General features: G+C 32.9%; 1 protein-coding gene across 1 annotated transcript in view; it reads right to left on the reverse strand.

Annotated features, from left to right (window-relative positions):
- Window positions 1-14,604, reverse strand: part of LOC126734499 (uncharacterized) — a 99,629-nt gene that overhangs the window by 54,293 nt on the left and 30,732 nt on the right. The window contains exons 4-10 of the mRNA XM_050438156.1: window positions 10,070-10,478; window positions 4,858-4,979; window positions 4,362-4,544; window positions 4,107-4,305; window positions 3,857-4,052; window positions 3,661-3,770; window positions 3,513-3,602 (exon numbers count right to left, since the gene is read on the reverse strand). Coding sequence (XP_050294113.1) covers window positions 3,513-3,602; window positions 3,661-3,770; window positions 3,857-4,052; window positions 4,107-4,305; window positions 4,362-4,544; window positions 4,858-4,979; window positions 10,070-10,478 — 1,309 coding nt within the window. The remainder of the gene's footprint in view (window positions 1-3,512; window positions 3,603-3,660; window positions 3,771-3,856; window positions 4,053-4,106; window positions 4,306-4,361; window positions 4,545-4,857; window positions 4,980-10,069; window positions 10,479-14,604) is intronic.

A 14,604-nucleotide genomic window follows, 5' to 3' on the forward strand; every position in this document is an offset into this window, starting at 1 on the left:
TTGCAGTCTTACTACGATTAGTGAAAATTATCAGACCTCTTCCTGAATGTAGAGGGAGATGACAGTATAAATGCCCAATTTGACAAAGAGTGGATGACAACAGACCCCTGGCTTAGCCCCATAGGTATAACTTACACGCTTCTGAAGAACAAGCTGCATCCGTAAGGTGTGCAGCTGCGTTCCCCCAAAAGCTATTACCATACCTGAGCTAGGGTAAGATTCAATCAATGAAAACGTATACCGACCTGCCAAACTCAACTCTCAGCTCCTGAGTAGCCACTCTGACAGCATAACACCCTGCAGACACTTTTTTGCAAATACTCACTATAAGATCCTAAAATTTCAGTTCTTCGTCAATCACTATGCCCAAATACTTTCTGATATCAGACTGCTGCACTAGACATTTAGAAATAGGCACTTGATTAAAAACACACTTAAAGCACATTAATTATCTTTTTTGACTAATTTGGACTCAAACCAAAAATTTACGGTATTGTAATACATAGCTGTTATTGTAATCTGCAGAGAACCCGTGTCGGGATCATGCTAGAGAAGTGTGGTATAATCTGCAAATAGAGTTAATTTTCCCTCAACATCAAGATTGCTAAGATGATTTATGTACAGGAGAAATAGTATAGGCCCTCGGGAGATCGACGAAAATCAGAACATTTAAGCCTCACAAATCAGAAGATCAAAATCCAAGAAAATCAGAACCTGACAAAAAAGCGCCAGCAGAGTTGGTTGGGGTAATCCTTGCTGATTTGATACAAGACGCAAATATGCCTCTTGTCCAAGAAAGGTTAATTGCATCAGCTAGCACTGTATCAGGTAAGTTTTAAAAAATTCTAGTTGAGAGATTGTCTTCTTCAGTTGAATTTTTATTTTTTTAGAGTAGAGAAGCATATCCTTGAATTTTAATTGTGTGTCTGTAATTTTAGGAGAAAATCATTGCTGTCTACTCTAAAATAGCTATATTTGGTGGAATATTTGATATTGAAAAACTCTGACCAGCCAAATCTTTTTGAAGATTATTACTATTTGGAGAGATAGAAACGTATCATCCATTTTTCTCTAAGAGACCAAAAGAAAACAAAAACAAAGGTAAGGACACAAAGTCACGGTCTCATCCAATCTATATAATTTCTTAAAAATGCTTAAAAGCTACACGTGTTTCGCTCCTGTCGGAGCATCATCAGACCTAAAAAATACATTAAGATATTTTTCAAAAAGAACGCTTATAAAACTCATTACCTAGACCTACACAGATCACATTACAACTAACAACAAAAGAAAAGCTAGGTTAAGTTAACAATTCCCACCATAGATAAAAATGTTAAAAATGCTTGCTTGACTATGCTTAAAAAATAAAAAAGTAAAAATTTTAAAAAGTTAAAATCGTCACCAGTGGGGAACGATCTCGCAACCTTTAGATTCACAGGCGCGCGTCTAACCCATAGGCCACCAAGTAACATGATAAAACATGGGGAACACTCCGAACTATACTATTAAGTGTGAATATAAGTAAACATCTTAACAATAAAAACTAAAAATATCTAAAATCGAAAAAGAAAAGACTTTTTTTAAGACAGGTTGTTATAAATGAGGTGAGGTTCAAACGTGAAAATATCGTTCACACACACAAGGACAGGGCTCTTCTTAGCTTTAGTTATTTCCATCTTTTCTAACAAGTCCAGTTTTTTGCCTTTTGAGCACTCATGCAAAATATCCGCTCCCTGAGTTAAAGAAAAACCATGTGAGGAGGCCAATAAATGATTCGCAAACGCCGATTTAGTTTTCCACGTTTCGCTCGGCGAAACACGTGTAGCTTTTAAGCTTTTTTAAGAAATTATATAGATTGGATGAGACCGTGACTTTTTTTGTGTCCTTACCTTTGTTTTTATTTGGAGAGAGAAAAAATAAAAAATGTTAATAATTAAATAAAGCAATAAATTTACTTATTAATATTTTTGCACTGAATGGTGCTAGTCAGTGGTAACTTCTTTTTTCAAAGTGCATAAACCAAGTTGAAGCATAATGCTATCAACGTCGAGATACCTGGAGCTAATATTAGTTGATTCTTGGATACCATTTTTTATAAGCTCATTATTTTCCAATATAAATTTATTGACTACTACCAACTACTATTAAATTAGTGTAATTATTGATTTAATTTTCCCTTTTAGAATTGCCACAAACCGTAGCTACCAGAATAGTCATTACATGAGAATTTCGCGCCAATGTCGCCAACAATAAAAAGTTTTTACAGTTTTTGGTGGGAATTTTTCGCCTCGGCTCATGTATATTAGGACAGGTAACATGGAACGTCAAATTAAATATTTCAGTTCTGTTTATCGACCTGAGTAGTTCTATACTACCTGAGTAGTATTGCTTAATATATTGTTTTAAATAGTTTTTTTCCTCAGTTAGACTAATGCGGCGTTAACTCTTTTAAGGTCCCTTACGATTCATTTTCTGCAGTAATACACTCAATACTAGATAGCAGACTTGTCTTTAGTTTTTTTAATTCGCTTAGCTTACTAGTTTGATTTTCCTCCCTCAGTTTAGGACGATTAATACCCTTTAGAAGCTCGTCGCTCTTAACTGAAGTTTTTCATATTTCACTGTTAAGCTTCAATATTTTCTTAACTCTAATCTTTAATTTGTAGTGTATCGTTTTCCTGAGCATCCATGGCAAAATCCAAGCATTTAGTCCTTTCGTTGTCCTTCATTTCTTCTTGAAGCTTTAGTATAATGGCGCCTTTCTCTTACAAGTCTTTCAAGATCACAAGATTGTGTATACTTCATTGTCTCCTTGTTTCTTACGATCATCACAATAAAATATAATTTTACATTGTGTCAGAGCTGTAGAGTGACTTTGTAATACTGAGACCGGCAGAGAATCGGCAAAAAAATTCCATCACATTCTGCACCATAAATTTCATCCACCTTTGACTGGCCTTTTAGACTAGACTAGACTAGACACACACATTTAACTTTCCCACCTCCACTAGCATGTATGATTTTCATCAACCAAGGTTCAGAATAGTTCGTCTTATGAAATCACTCTATTGTCACCTGTTTATTTATTTCTTTTTCTGCTTTTGAATAGATGGTTTTGCACATTAAAAAAAAAATTAACCTAAATCTGAAAATTATTTGATTTATTCAAATTTCGATTAATAGTATTTTAACGAATAAATTTCAAGAGACCTAAATACCTTTAAAATGTGTATTTTAAAAAAATGCGCAATGTTTTATTTAATTCTTTATTGAATAAAGTAAGTTTAAAGGTGCTTAAATTTTTTATAGTATTATTTTATTTAATATTGATCTTTTAATTTAATAAGAATAACAAATTAATGCCGATCTGTTAATTTTCAGTTTTCTGTATAGTATCCTGAGAATGAGTTAATATAAGTGGAAATATTGAGACATAAATAAAAAGATTTCTGATTTATTTCTCTGGCCCCATTCAATACAATTCATATTCAAATAAATCTATATTAACTTACCCTAACATGTTCATTGTCATCAGGATAAACCTTTACTACCCTAGCACGATGATATTCTCCATAAATCATTTGAACGCAATACAATCCTTCCTAAAAAGGGTTTAAAATAAATATTATAATAACACTCAAAAAATTAAAATAAATTTACCTTTATAGCTCCCAATGGAATACTATATCGCTTTGCATTTTCAGGCTCCCCATAAAATACTTTCAATCGATCCATGACCTCGTCCAAAGAACTGTGAGTATCAGAAGTCCCTAGAAAGCCCAAGAAATTATTATATTTATTTTTACCAAAGAAATTAATAAAGCAATAACGCATAGGCAAGTTTAAACAAAATTACCTAAATAACACCAAAATTTCGACGGATCATAAATCTCTACTACTACAACATCGAAAACATTTTCCGCTCTGGTACCTTCTGGTAAAAACTGTTTGGGAATCTCGTGACCATATTCGAAAATATCATCAGGTATGCGACCTTTAAAATCCCAAAAGTCCAGATCTGGTAGGGGATCGTCGAGAAATGTTGGCGATGCCTAAAAAAGATTATTTATATAAAGCCATTTAGGTTGAAAAAATCAATCTTCTACCTTTGTTCCCGCACCATAGCTAGCCATAGTAAACTTTTTTTCGGCATTAGCGGGCAAGGGTTTAGTCCGATCATACAGCTTAAAATCTCCCCCTAGTTCTGGCCTAACATAGTGAAAAATATGACCGCAGGCTACGCACATTTCTATTAAACTAGTATATCCATATTCAAGCCATGCTAATTCCCGTCTAAACATTTGCCTAATAAAAAACACATTGCGTTATATCATACGTTAATAATTTAGATTATATTTTACCTATATCGATCAGGAAGATCAGAGACCCATATTCCTTCTGCAAATTTACTAATAAGAGTCTGTAAATTATTTTGAACTTTCTTTGGGACATTTGAGGTATCAGTGATTTCTTTGGTTTCATTAAGGTCAAGGCTGATGAGTCTACTCGTACAGGAGTCATCCAGTGATTGGTGGAGATAATTACTGAATATAAAATTAAGTCAGCAATTAGTATCTTTGGGAAAATGAATAAATTTTAGATTGAGATAGTTGGATGAAGGGCAGTAGAAAAGAAAAAAAAATATTTTTGTGTTTCTATTGAAGTTTCCAAAATTTATATTCTCGCCCTCATGATACTAAAACTTTTTTAAAACAAGATGAAGTAAAACAAAAAAGTAATATAGAATATTAGAAAGGATTACAAGACTTGTTTAAGAGTTTAAGTTAAGATTCCCCTGAGCTTCACCAGACTACCCTCCATCTGAAAAAATTACTTAATATCTTTCTAAAAATTTACCTAATATCTTTCGGTGCATTATCAGGTATTATGTTATTGTTTGAATTTACCCATTTTTGAACGTGCTCGAGAGACTCTCCTGAGGTAGATGCACCGCATGTTGGCTTGGAAACATTGCCCGCCTAAATCAAATCAAAACGTTAATGTCTAGAAGAAACAAATCCACTTAGACAATTACTCAAATATAAATAAATATACCAACCTAATAACTCTTAATACAATATTATATGATAAGTAGCAAAATAATAAAATATTACAGAGCAATTAGCTAAAAGTCTAACATTTGAAGATACAAGAGTTTTAAATTTACTTAAGGGCTTACACGACTGTAAATGTTTTAAAAAATCGAAAAAAAAATTGTACCGTAGAAGGTCATTCAGGGTTTTAAGAATAAAATACTAAAATATGAAAGGCGGGAAAAATGTCTAAATTCTATAGTGCAGGCATTGCCGATTAAAGGTATATAACATTATAATACGATTTTACAACACCAAAAACTTCAAAAGCGTTTTTATCGAAGTTACTTTTCTTGAGATGGCCGGAAACAAAACTTGAACAAATCTTTACCGATCGATTCAAAAATGTTACAGTACATTTGAAATCGTTATCTCCAGCGACGTACGTAGGGATTTTTGTTTTAATTGTGCATATTTTTCATTTATAAACAATTTTGAGTTGTGATATTTTGTGTCAAATTTGAAATTTTTCTTAATTTAGTTTTCTTCAACTAGTTTTTTTTCAAAAAGCCACCATGTTACGAGAAATAAATTTTTCTTGGTTATTATTGGTATTCGTTATTTTTCTTTATTGTTACCGTTCTTGTTGTTTTTGTTTAATTATTATATATTATTTTATACAAACGAGAAACGCTATAAAATATATGAAAATCAGACACCCGGTTCATAACTTACTATTGATTTTCTAACCTCGTAAAATTTTTTTGGGACGTGATAGGGCATGTCCGAATAATATTTCGAAATATATAGAGTGCTTCAAAAAAGTGTGGCGGCATTTTTTTAATGTCATTCTTTTTATTTAATTTTTGGGACCACCTAAGGCTACTTAGTAGCATATGCGCTAAATATGGCCACTTTATCATGCGCAGTTTGAGTGCAATAATTTTTTTTTACAAAAAAAAGTCACTACTTCATGTAACATTTGTGGAGTTACTTACTCCATATCTACTGCCGTTGTAGGTGGATTTCTATAAACAAGTTCTTTTATAAAACCCCATAACAAAAACTCTAATTTTGTTAAGTCAGGCGATCTGGCTGGCCAATTAATAGGTCCATTTCTTCCAATCCATTTTCCTTAAAAGGTCACATTCAAATGTTCAGTGACATTTCGAGACAAATGTGCAGGAGCTTTGTTCTGTTCGTTTATCAAGATGACATTTCACAAGATGACGTCAGCTTTTGCATGCGGTGTTGTGTTGTCATTTCAAATTTTTTAGAAGCGGTTTTAGGAATAGCATATATCTATTTCTACTTTTTATTTTTAGTTCAAAATCTAACTTCAATAAGTTAAATTAACATTATGATATGTGTTTATATATAGCTGAAAATGTCCTCTTTTGAAAATGCGTGTAAACTTGACAACAGAGAATCGATGTTTGTAAACAAAACACCCCCCTTGCCCCTGTGCACATGTTGAACTCAAACAAAGTTGTTGTTTACTAATTCTAGCCTTTCAATGTTCTAAGGGCATTTGTGAAGTTCTGTATTTTTTCTTTAGTTTTTGGTTTGAAAAACAAAAAGTTTGAGTCATGTCAGTGTTTTTGTGAATTGTTACGATAGTAAAAACTTAAGGGACAACCGTCGTCATACACGTAGAGTAATAAAACCTTATTAAGAAATTTACATATAATAAATATAAAATATTCCATAAAAATGCCTTAGATAAGTACCTTTACTCTAATAAATATTTTTTATAATTTACAGCATAATCTGTTAATAATAACTATTTATCATGTAAATATTTTTTGATTTTTTATACACAAAATATACCTAGAATTTTACGTGGAAGCGAAAAATGTAAAAATATACAGGGGGTTCCATTTAAAATACTGAAGTTGACACCTACTTCCGGTATAACCGGAAACGTCACAACTGTCAAAATATTTTAGTTGTATGGCCCCCATCGACTGTGCCATGTTGCCAAATTTTCAAAATTTTTAAAAAATTAGTTTCTGAGATATCGATCGCGTCTATTCGTCGTGAGACACCCTGTATAAAACTGATAACAACTTTCATGCAAATAAATTTTTACATAAAATTATTTGTCATGCTTTCTTTATATGTGAAATTATTATTTTTAGAAAAATGTAGCATTATTGAGGAATGACCTGTAACATCGTAATTAGTTATGTCATAGAATAACCAGACAAATTCTCTCGTTAGCCGATGGTTATGTAGAATACTAAATTCACTCCTAATTTTAACGTAATTTTTACAAATAGGAAAAAATCAATATTTACATATACAGGGTGTCCGCTAATTAATGGTACATGGAAAAACCACAGACTCCTGATGTAAAAATATTACGATTTAACTATATTTACCTATATCCAAAAGTTGATATTAACTGAGATACAGGGTGTTAAGCTTAAAACTTTTTTTTGTTTTTCCCCAATAACTTTAACAAAAGTTAACTTTTTTTCACAAAAATTTATAGTTAGGGGTTTTTTAGGTCGAGAAATTTAATTTTTTTAACAAATTGGGCGCTGTCTGCGACATCTTTTTCTCTTTCATAAGGTCATAACTTTTTTGTGCTTAACTGTATTTAAGTTTTTATTGAAAATAATACTTTTTTCATATTTTTTACGTAAAAAAGGTATACTACTTTCGGGTCGCTTAGAGTCGCCGTTTTCGAGATATCTGCCTTCAAATTATTTAGTACAGCAGCTCAAGCAAGCAATAATGTCTTGTTACTCTTTACCAATCATTTTTTACATCATAAATAATGTTTTAGTATAAGTCATTGAGAATAATGCAGACAAAAATTGGATTATCATTTAATTAACTTTATTTAAAATAACTATGACACTAGAAAATCTATTGAAAGAAAATAACATTAACGAAAACAAACTTAACTATGCGACTGATAACTTTTCCATTTTGAAACTGTGACGAGATTTAGTAAAAAAATAGATCTGCTTTTGACAAAAACTGTTCAAAATGTCCACCATTCACTTCAATACATTTAACAGTTTTTTTGCTGAAAGATCTCCTAATTTAAAAAAATAATTGTTCGTTTCGTAGCTTTTGTGCAGCATATAAAATTCTCTGCCATAGTTCTTCTCTGGAATTCACTATTTCTTTGTAAACGAGCGACTTCATATAGCCCCATACACAAAAATCCAGCGGGTTAAAATCGGGACTTCGCGCCGGTCATGGCCTCCGGCTCCCACGACCTATCCAGCGATTACGAAAACGGTTGTTCAGGTACTCTCTGACAGCTCTAGAGAAGAGTGCTGGCGCTCCGTCTTGCATGAAATACATATGTTGCCTTATGTCCAGCGGAATATCATCGCAAATATGGTAAATGTGTTTCTAGGAACTCAAGGTAGAGTTCCCGGCTAAATTGGGCGGTAGTTCGAAAGGGCCCAATAAATAATTATCGATTATACCACACCATACATTAATTTTGAATTCATGTTGGAAATGACGTTCGTGTACTGAATGTGGATTTTGTAATGCCCATGTGTGTTTATTTCTAAAATTGAAAATGCCTCTACGTGTAAACGTTGCTTCATCAGTAAATAGTATCTTATTCAGAAACATGGGGTCGGCATTTATTTGGGCACGGCAAAAACGGGCAAATTCTATCCTGGGCGCAAAATCATTTTCTAATAAATTTTGCACAGGAGTGAAATGATACGGATAAAGACCCTCTTCGTGAAATATTTTACAATCGATGACTTGCCTACTCCAGTTGCCGCAGCAGCATGTCTTGCACTTATTTCCGGATTTTCAAAACTAATGGAACCACGCGGACCAGAATTTCTTCTTTTTGTTCTGGAGTTATAACCTTCGGGCGCCCTGCGGAATTCCATTTAGGACGAAATGTACCTGTTTCTCCTAATCGATCGTAAAGATTTTTGAAGATCTTGAAATCAGGTTGTCTTCGATTTGGATAGAGTTCTGAATATCGTCTATAGGCTTCGCGTCCATTAAAATTTGCCTGCGCATATACACACAACATATCCCTCATTTCGGCATTTGAAAAAAGATTGTGCCTCAGCATTGTTTCTCAACTTACGAAAAATTTAAAAATTCAACAAAACAGTAAACTGGATGCAAAATCACAGAAAACACTAATTAAATATTTTCTGACAACTTTAAACTAATCAACAAACAACAACAACATGGCGGTTTCCTAACAACTGCGTCTCTAAAGTTCATTTGCTTTCTCATAGCTTACTTTAAAAAAGCGAATTATTTCCCGATTATATTAATTATTCAGCCGGGGTCGAGTGCATGGTGCACTAAATAATTTAAATACAAATATCTCCAAAACGGTAACTCTGAGCGACTTCAACTTAGTATACCTTTTTTACGTAAAAAATATGAAAAAAGTATTATTTTCAATAAAAACTTAAATACAGTTAAGCACAAAAAAGTTATGACCTTATGAAAGAGAAAAAGATGTCGCTGACAGCGCCCCCTACATTGTACACTCAATTTGTTAAAAAAATGAATTTCTCGACCTAAAAAAACCCCTAACTACAAATTTTTGTGAAAAAAAGTAAACTTTTGTTAAATTTATTGGGGAAAAACAAAAAAAAAGTTTTAACTTTAACACTCTGTATCTCAGTTAATATCAACTTTTGGATATAGGTAAATATAGTTAAATCGTAATATTTTTACATCAAGAGTCTGTGGTTTTTCCATGTACCATTAATTAGCGGACACCCTGTATAAGGAATACAATATTTAAATGTATTTTAGCTGAGGGTCTAAGGTCTGAATGTTAATACATTTTAATGGGATCTGATTAAATCAACAAATTCTGTTGTAAATAGTATGAATATTTATTTAGAATGTATTTCTAAGTGGTAATATGGTATACAATTTTAATTTATTATACCCAGTGTACTTACAGCTCATTACAAAAATATTCAATAAAGAAACTCATTCATAAAAAAATCATCCCCATTAGGTCAATTGCCAGCATATTAAACATAAATAATAATGCAAAAAAGAAGCCATACCTTAATCTGATTAATAATTAGCTGGTCCAACTTTTGCCGTACAGAAGTGGAGCCCAGATGACTACTGTGGTTATTGGTCTGATTATCCTTGGGTGTCTCTTCCACTTTTTTGCTACCACCATAACCATTTTCAATAGGTTGGATAATTGACTTTTCATTGCTATTTTTAGGAGTGCTGCTATTACTTAAATTGGTATTTTTCATGTTTTGATCAGTAGTAATAGAATTTTCTGATTTTGTCATATTTTGTGGTGGTTTTAATATAGGAGTGGACATGCTCGGTACTCGAGTAGAGAAATTTATATGGTTTCCTCCAAACTCGTAATTTCTTATGCTTAAGTGAGACGTCGAAGCGTTAGGACTGAACGCGTAGTAGTTTGGTGTATTGTATCCAGAAAATTGAGGCCTTCTAAATATAAAGAATTAAATTAATCAAAATCAACTAATTTGAATATGTTGTTATTTCAATGTGTAATTTCAATAGTGCACTTGATGTGTCTCTCTCTATGCCAGTAGTGTAAAAACGCGGGTGGCTGTGACGTGTCCCCATGTAATTCTTATGGACTTCCGGTGGAGAGAAAAAAGGGGCGGAGTTTATGATAAGCTGGGTGGTGGTGGAGGTAAGTGGGCGCAGTCAATATCGAATGAAGGACTGTGATTGGTGGGGGGAATGGGGTGCGGGGAGGTGCGTAGCGCCCTGATTGGTCAGAATTATGACGGGAAGAATTTTGGCGGGAAGATAAGAATGTGGATGTGTGCAAATATAGGTGATTGATATGCAAATGAGGTTGAATGCGGTGTTGCCGGAAGAGAAGCAACGTTGTCGTATGAGTGTGACTTTTTGGAAAAAAATATATTGTTAAAGAATATTTATCAGTAAATAATGTTTATTTTGAATGGGGATTGACAACATTGTATCGGAAGTTGTTGCGATATAGCATAAAATAGGATCGGAAGTGTTTGAGGTGAGCTAAAATTAGTAAAATTCATAATGCTTCATTAATTATAAAAATGGTTAGCTTGTTTCCGTTTCAGATGGTTTAAAAGAATAGATCCAGTTTTGATCAATTCAGTGATTCAACACATTTTGCAAACAAAAAAAAATACTGAATTTAATAGTATTAATACTTTTTTAAGTATGAATTCATCGCGTAAAAATCCAGAATATAAGTGGGGTTGTGAAGCAGAAGCAGGGATTCAATCTAATAACCCACCTGCACCAATCATTGATAATTCGTGGGGTGAGTGTTCTAATATTTTAGAAATAAACAGTCAACCTTCTAGACCTGAAAAAAGAAAATTCAATTCGAGGGGTGAGGGTGAGTGTTCTAATACATTATTACAATTACAAGGAAAAAGGCATGAGGAGGCTTCTGATACAGCATGGGATAAAATGGAACCTGTTTCAACTTATAATCCTCAACTGTATATAACAGCAAACATGGTTCTTAGACGTCCTCCTCCTAAAATATCAAGAAGCGAAAAAAGAAAATTCAAACTAGATGAACGAAAGAGGATGCAGACACTTGGACGGATGTAATTTTCAAATAATTGGTTAAATTGTATCTTAAAAAAAAGCAATGTTGAAACATTTAATTATAAATTTTCTTTATTCATAATAAATAATTGTATGCAAGTATTACAATTTAATTTATAGGCTTCAGTACGTCCATCAATCTCGTCATAATCAGCTTCTTTTCATTATGTGTATAGTAGTGTCCCCAACAAGGTTCCATTAGTTTTAAAAGTAAATCCTCAGATATGTCAATAGTATCTACTTTTTTCAATAATAATTTAACAAATTGTTGCTTGAACGTTACTGGGTTTTTGATGTTGTTGAGTATAAATTTAATTTTCCTAATTTGCGATCTTGTAGGCGTCATATTATTATTATTATTATTATATAATGTAGCAGTGTGCAGAGATGTTGCTTAGTCGAATGAAAAAAAGCTTTTGCAAATAAGAAAGAAGTAACTGCTGTTATATAATAAATTAGTGTAGGTATTAGATCAATGGGGGTGAGGTTATCAGTTGCGGTTTTACAGTCCTGTGAAGTAACCCTCGTTGATGATGATTCACTCTTTGAGAATGTGTTTAAATATTTCCATTCGCTATCACCGAATGTGCGATTTATAAATATAACTCTCAATTTATATTCCGCTGCGTTTACGGATAATGCCACAGAGAATGAAGCAGGGTTTTTTATCGAATCCATTCTACTCCAAGCAAATGGCCAAATATCATTCGTTATATTAAAACAAATGTATATTTCTTTACCATTATCCGGATGACTAATGAAAACTGAATTATTAATTAGAGCTGATAAAAGTAAAAATTTCGCTTCTAACATGGTCATATTATTTAATTGTAGAAAGTAATATGTTGTTGTTATTGAGGTGAGGAAGAAAAAAAGAGTGAGAAAAACAAGCTGGTCGATCCATTTTAAAACTTGCAGTTGTCTGTTCAACGTTAACAATTTCCACTTCTGGATTGTCCTTTAGAAGATCTCTCAGCAAGTTGTACTTTTAAAAGTTCACTAGCTCTCCGTTTTGATCTGTTACCTCAACGGATATATTGTCAATGACATGTTTTTTATTAATCGGTAAATATATAGGGTTATGTGGAACAATATTTATAGCATAACCTGGATCAACAGTTGGGGCAAACTCGAATAATGTGTGGGCTGGTCTATTACCATAATAACACCCCGAAACGATATTACAATTTATTCGTATTGTCACTACTTTTATTATATTAACAGGTATATCGGATATATGGTTTTTTTAATTTTGGTAATACCTTCTTTGAGAATCCTAATAGCCTTCCCACTGACTTATCATCAGTACAGTCTAGGTCAAAGATACTCTGCACTTCACATTTTAAGGTATTATTATTAAGTTTAATAGATAAAATTCGATTTTTCTCTTCTTGCGTACAAGTATTTGATGATCTTAGGTATTCTTCTATATCACTTATTTCATATGCTCCAGTCGGAATTTCGATAACTTGATCATTACTACCTGTTAAGATTTTAAATTGGTTATTCACATTTTCTTCAATATTTGGTATACTGTTATAGATATGAAAACCTATTAGAGTAATTATAATTGGCATCAAGTTGAATTGGTGGAAAGAAGTCAGCACTTAAGATGCTACTATGACCTATCAACGTGATTGTCTGAGACATGACTAAATAAAACCTTTTTTTCTTTGATATTTATATAACTATTATAATTAATATATATTTTAATATATATTTTAAGCATAAATGTCCACAATTAAATGAACTATAGTTTTGATAACAGTTATGATTATAAATAATGTTACATTCGTTTCTTCGTATTAAATAATCGACTAATTCTATAGGTGGCTTAAGATTGCCAAAACTATCGAAATAGCAAATGTCTTTATTTTTCTTTATGTATGCTACCCAATGACTTCCAACTCCTTTTTGGGAATCCAAATTAACTATACCGCATTCAAATTTAAAAGGTCCACGTTCTGGAAGACTATCTCGCATATATACACCTCGAAATCCTTTAATTTTTAAATTATTTGCCGCTTTTTCCAAATCGAAATTGGTCAGAGGTCTCTTAGTGGGTGGACATAACGGAGCGCCGACCATCGCTCTGATCATAGCATTGCACCATAGCTCTGCTCGCCATAAAAAATAAATACACACTGTTAGATCTGTGTGGCAACATTGGAGTGCTGACCATCGCTCTGCGCATAGGTCGGAGCTAAGGTCTCTACATCGTACCAGGGTAAAAATAGAGCTTCGTATTTTTTACACCCTCGACCGGAGAACGTCGCGTTAAATCGCTGCCGTCGCTTAACATGGATAAAGAAAAGTTAATCGGGCTTGTTTTTGCTCGAGAGCCTATTTGGAACAAAATAGACAAAAATCATCATAACTGCATTATTCTTAAAAAAATGTGGAATGAAATAGCAAATGAGTGTGATGTGCCAGGTAAGTAAAACAATTTTTTTTAAAAATACCAGTTTATAATTTGGTTCTGTTGCATAAAATAAGTGTTAAAATGTTGTCGTACAAATTTTGCCTCATCGTTGTATTTTCGTATTTTGATACCTTTTATATAGGTACCATTTTTTAGCACTAGAACTCAAAATAATATCTTCTTCATCTAATGAAGATAAGGTTAAAAAATCCATGTTTATGCGACGCTTGTTTACGCCAAACTAGTGTAAAAATGCGATGCTCCGAACCTCGATGTGACCACTGCGGCGCATGGGTCGGAGCGAGGGTCGGACCAATGGTCGAGGGGGCTTTGCTATGGTCGAGGATCAATGATCCCCGTTATGTCCATACAATCCGGCAAGAATAGGTATGAGAGGTAAGATTCCTCCTTTTTTAGGAACAGGAAGGACTCTTGGTAAATTGATTTTTTTTTTACCACCAACTCGTTTTATTATTGAACGTGCTTGATTTACAAGAGAGCCGATTCCTGTTCTTAACGACAAATCATGATTTTTTGATTCTTTCATCAAAGCAAGTAATAAAGCTTTTCTAAAAT

Source organism: Anthonomus grandis, chromosome 3 (genome assembly GCF_022605725.1).
Source record: "Anthonomus grandis grandis chromosome 3, icAntGran1.3, whole genome shotgun sequence".
Lineage (NCBI taxonomy): Eukaryota > Metazoa > Arthropoda > Insecta > Coleoptera > Curculionidae > Anthonomus > Anthonomus grandis.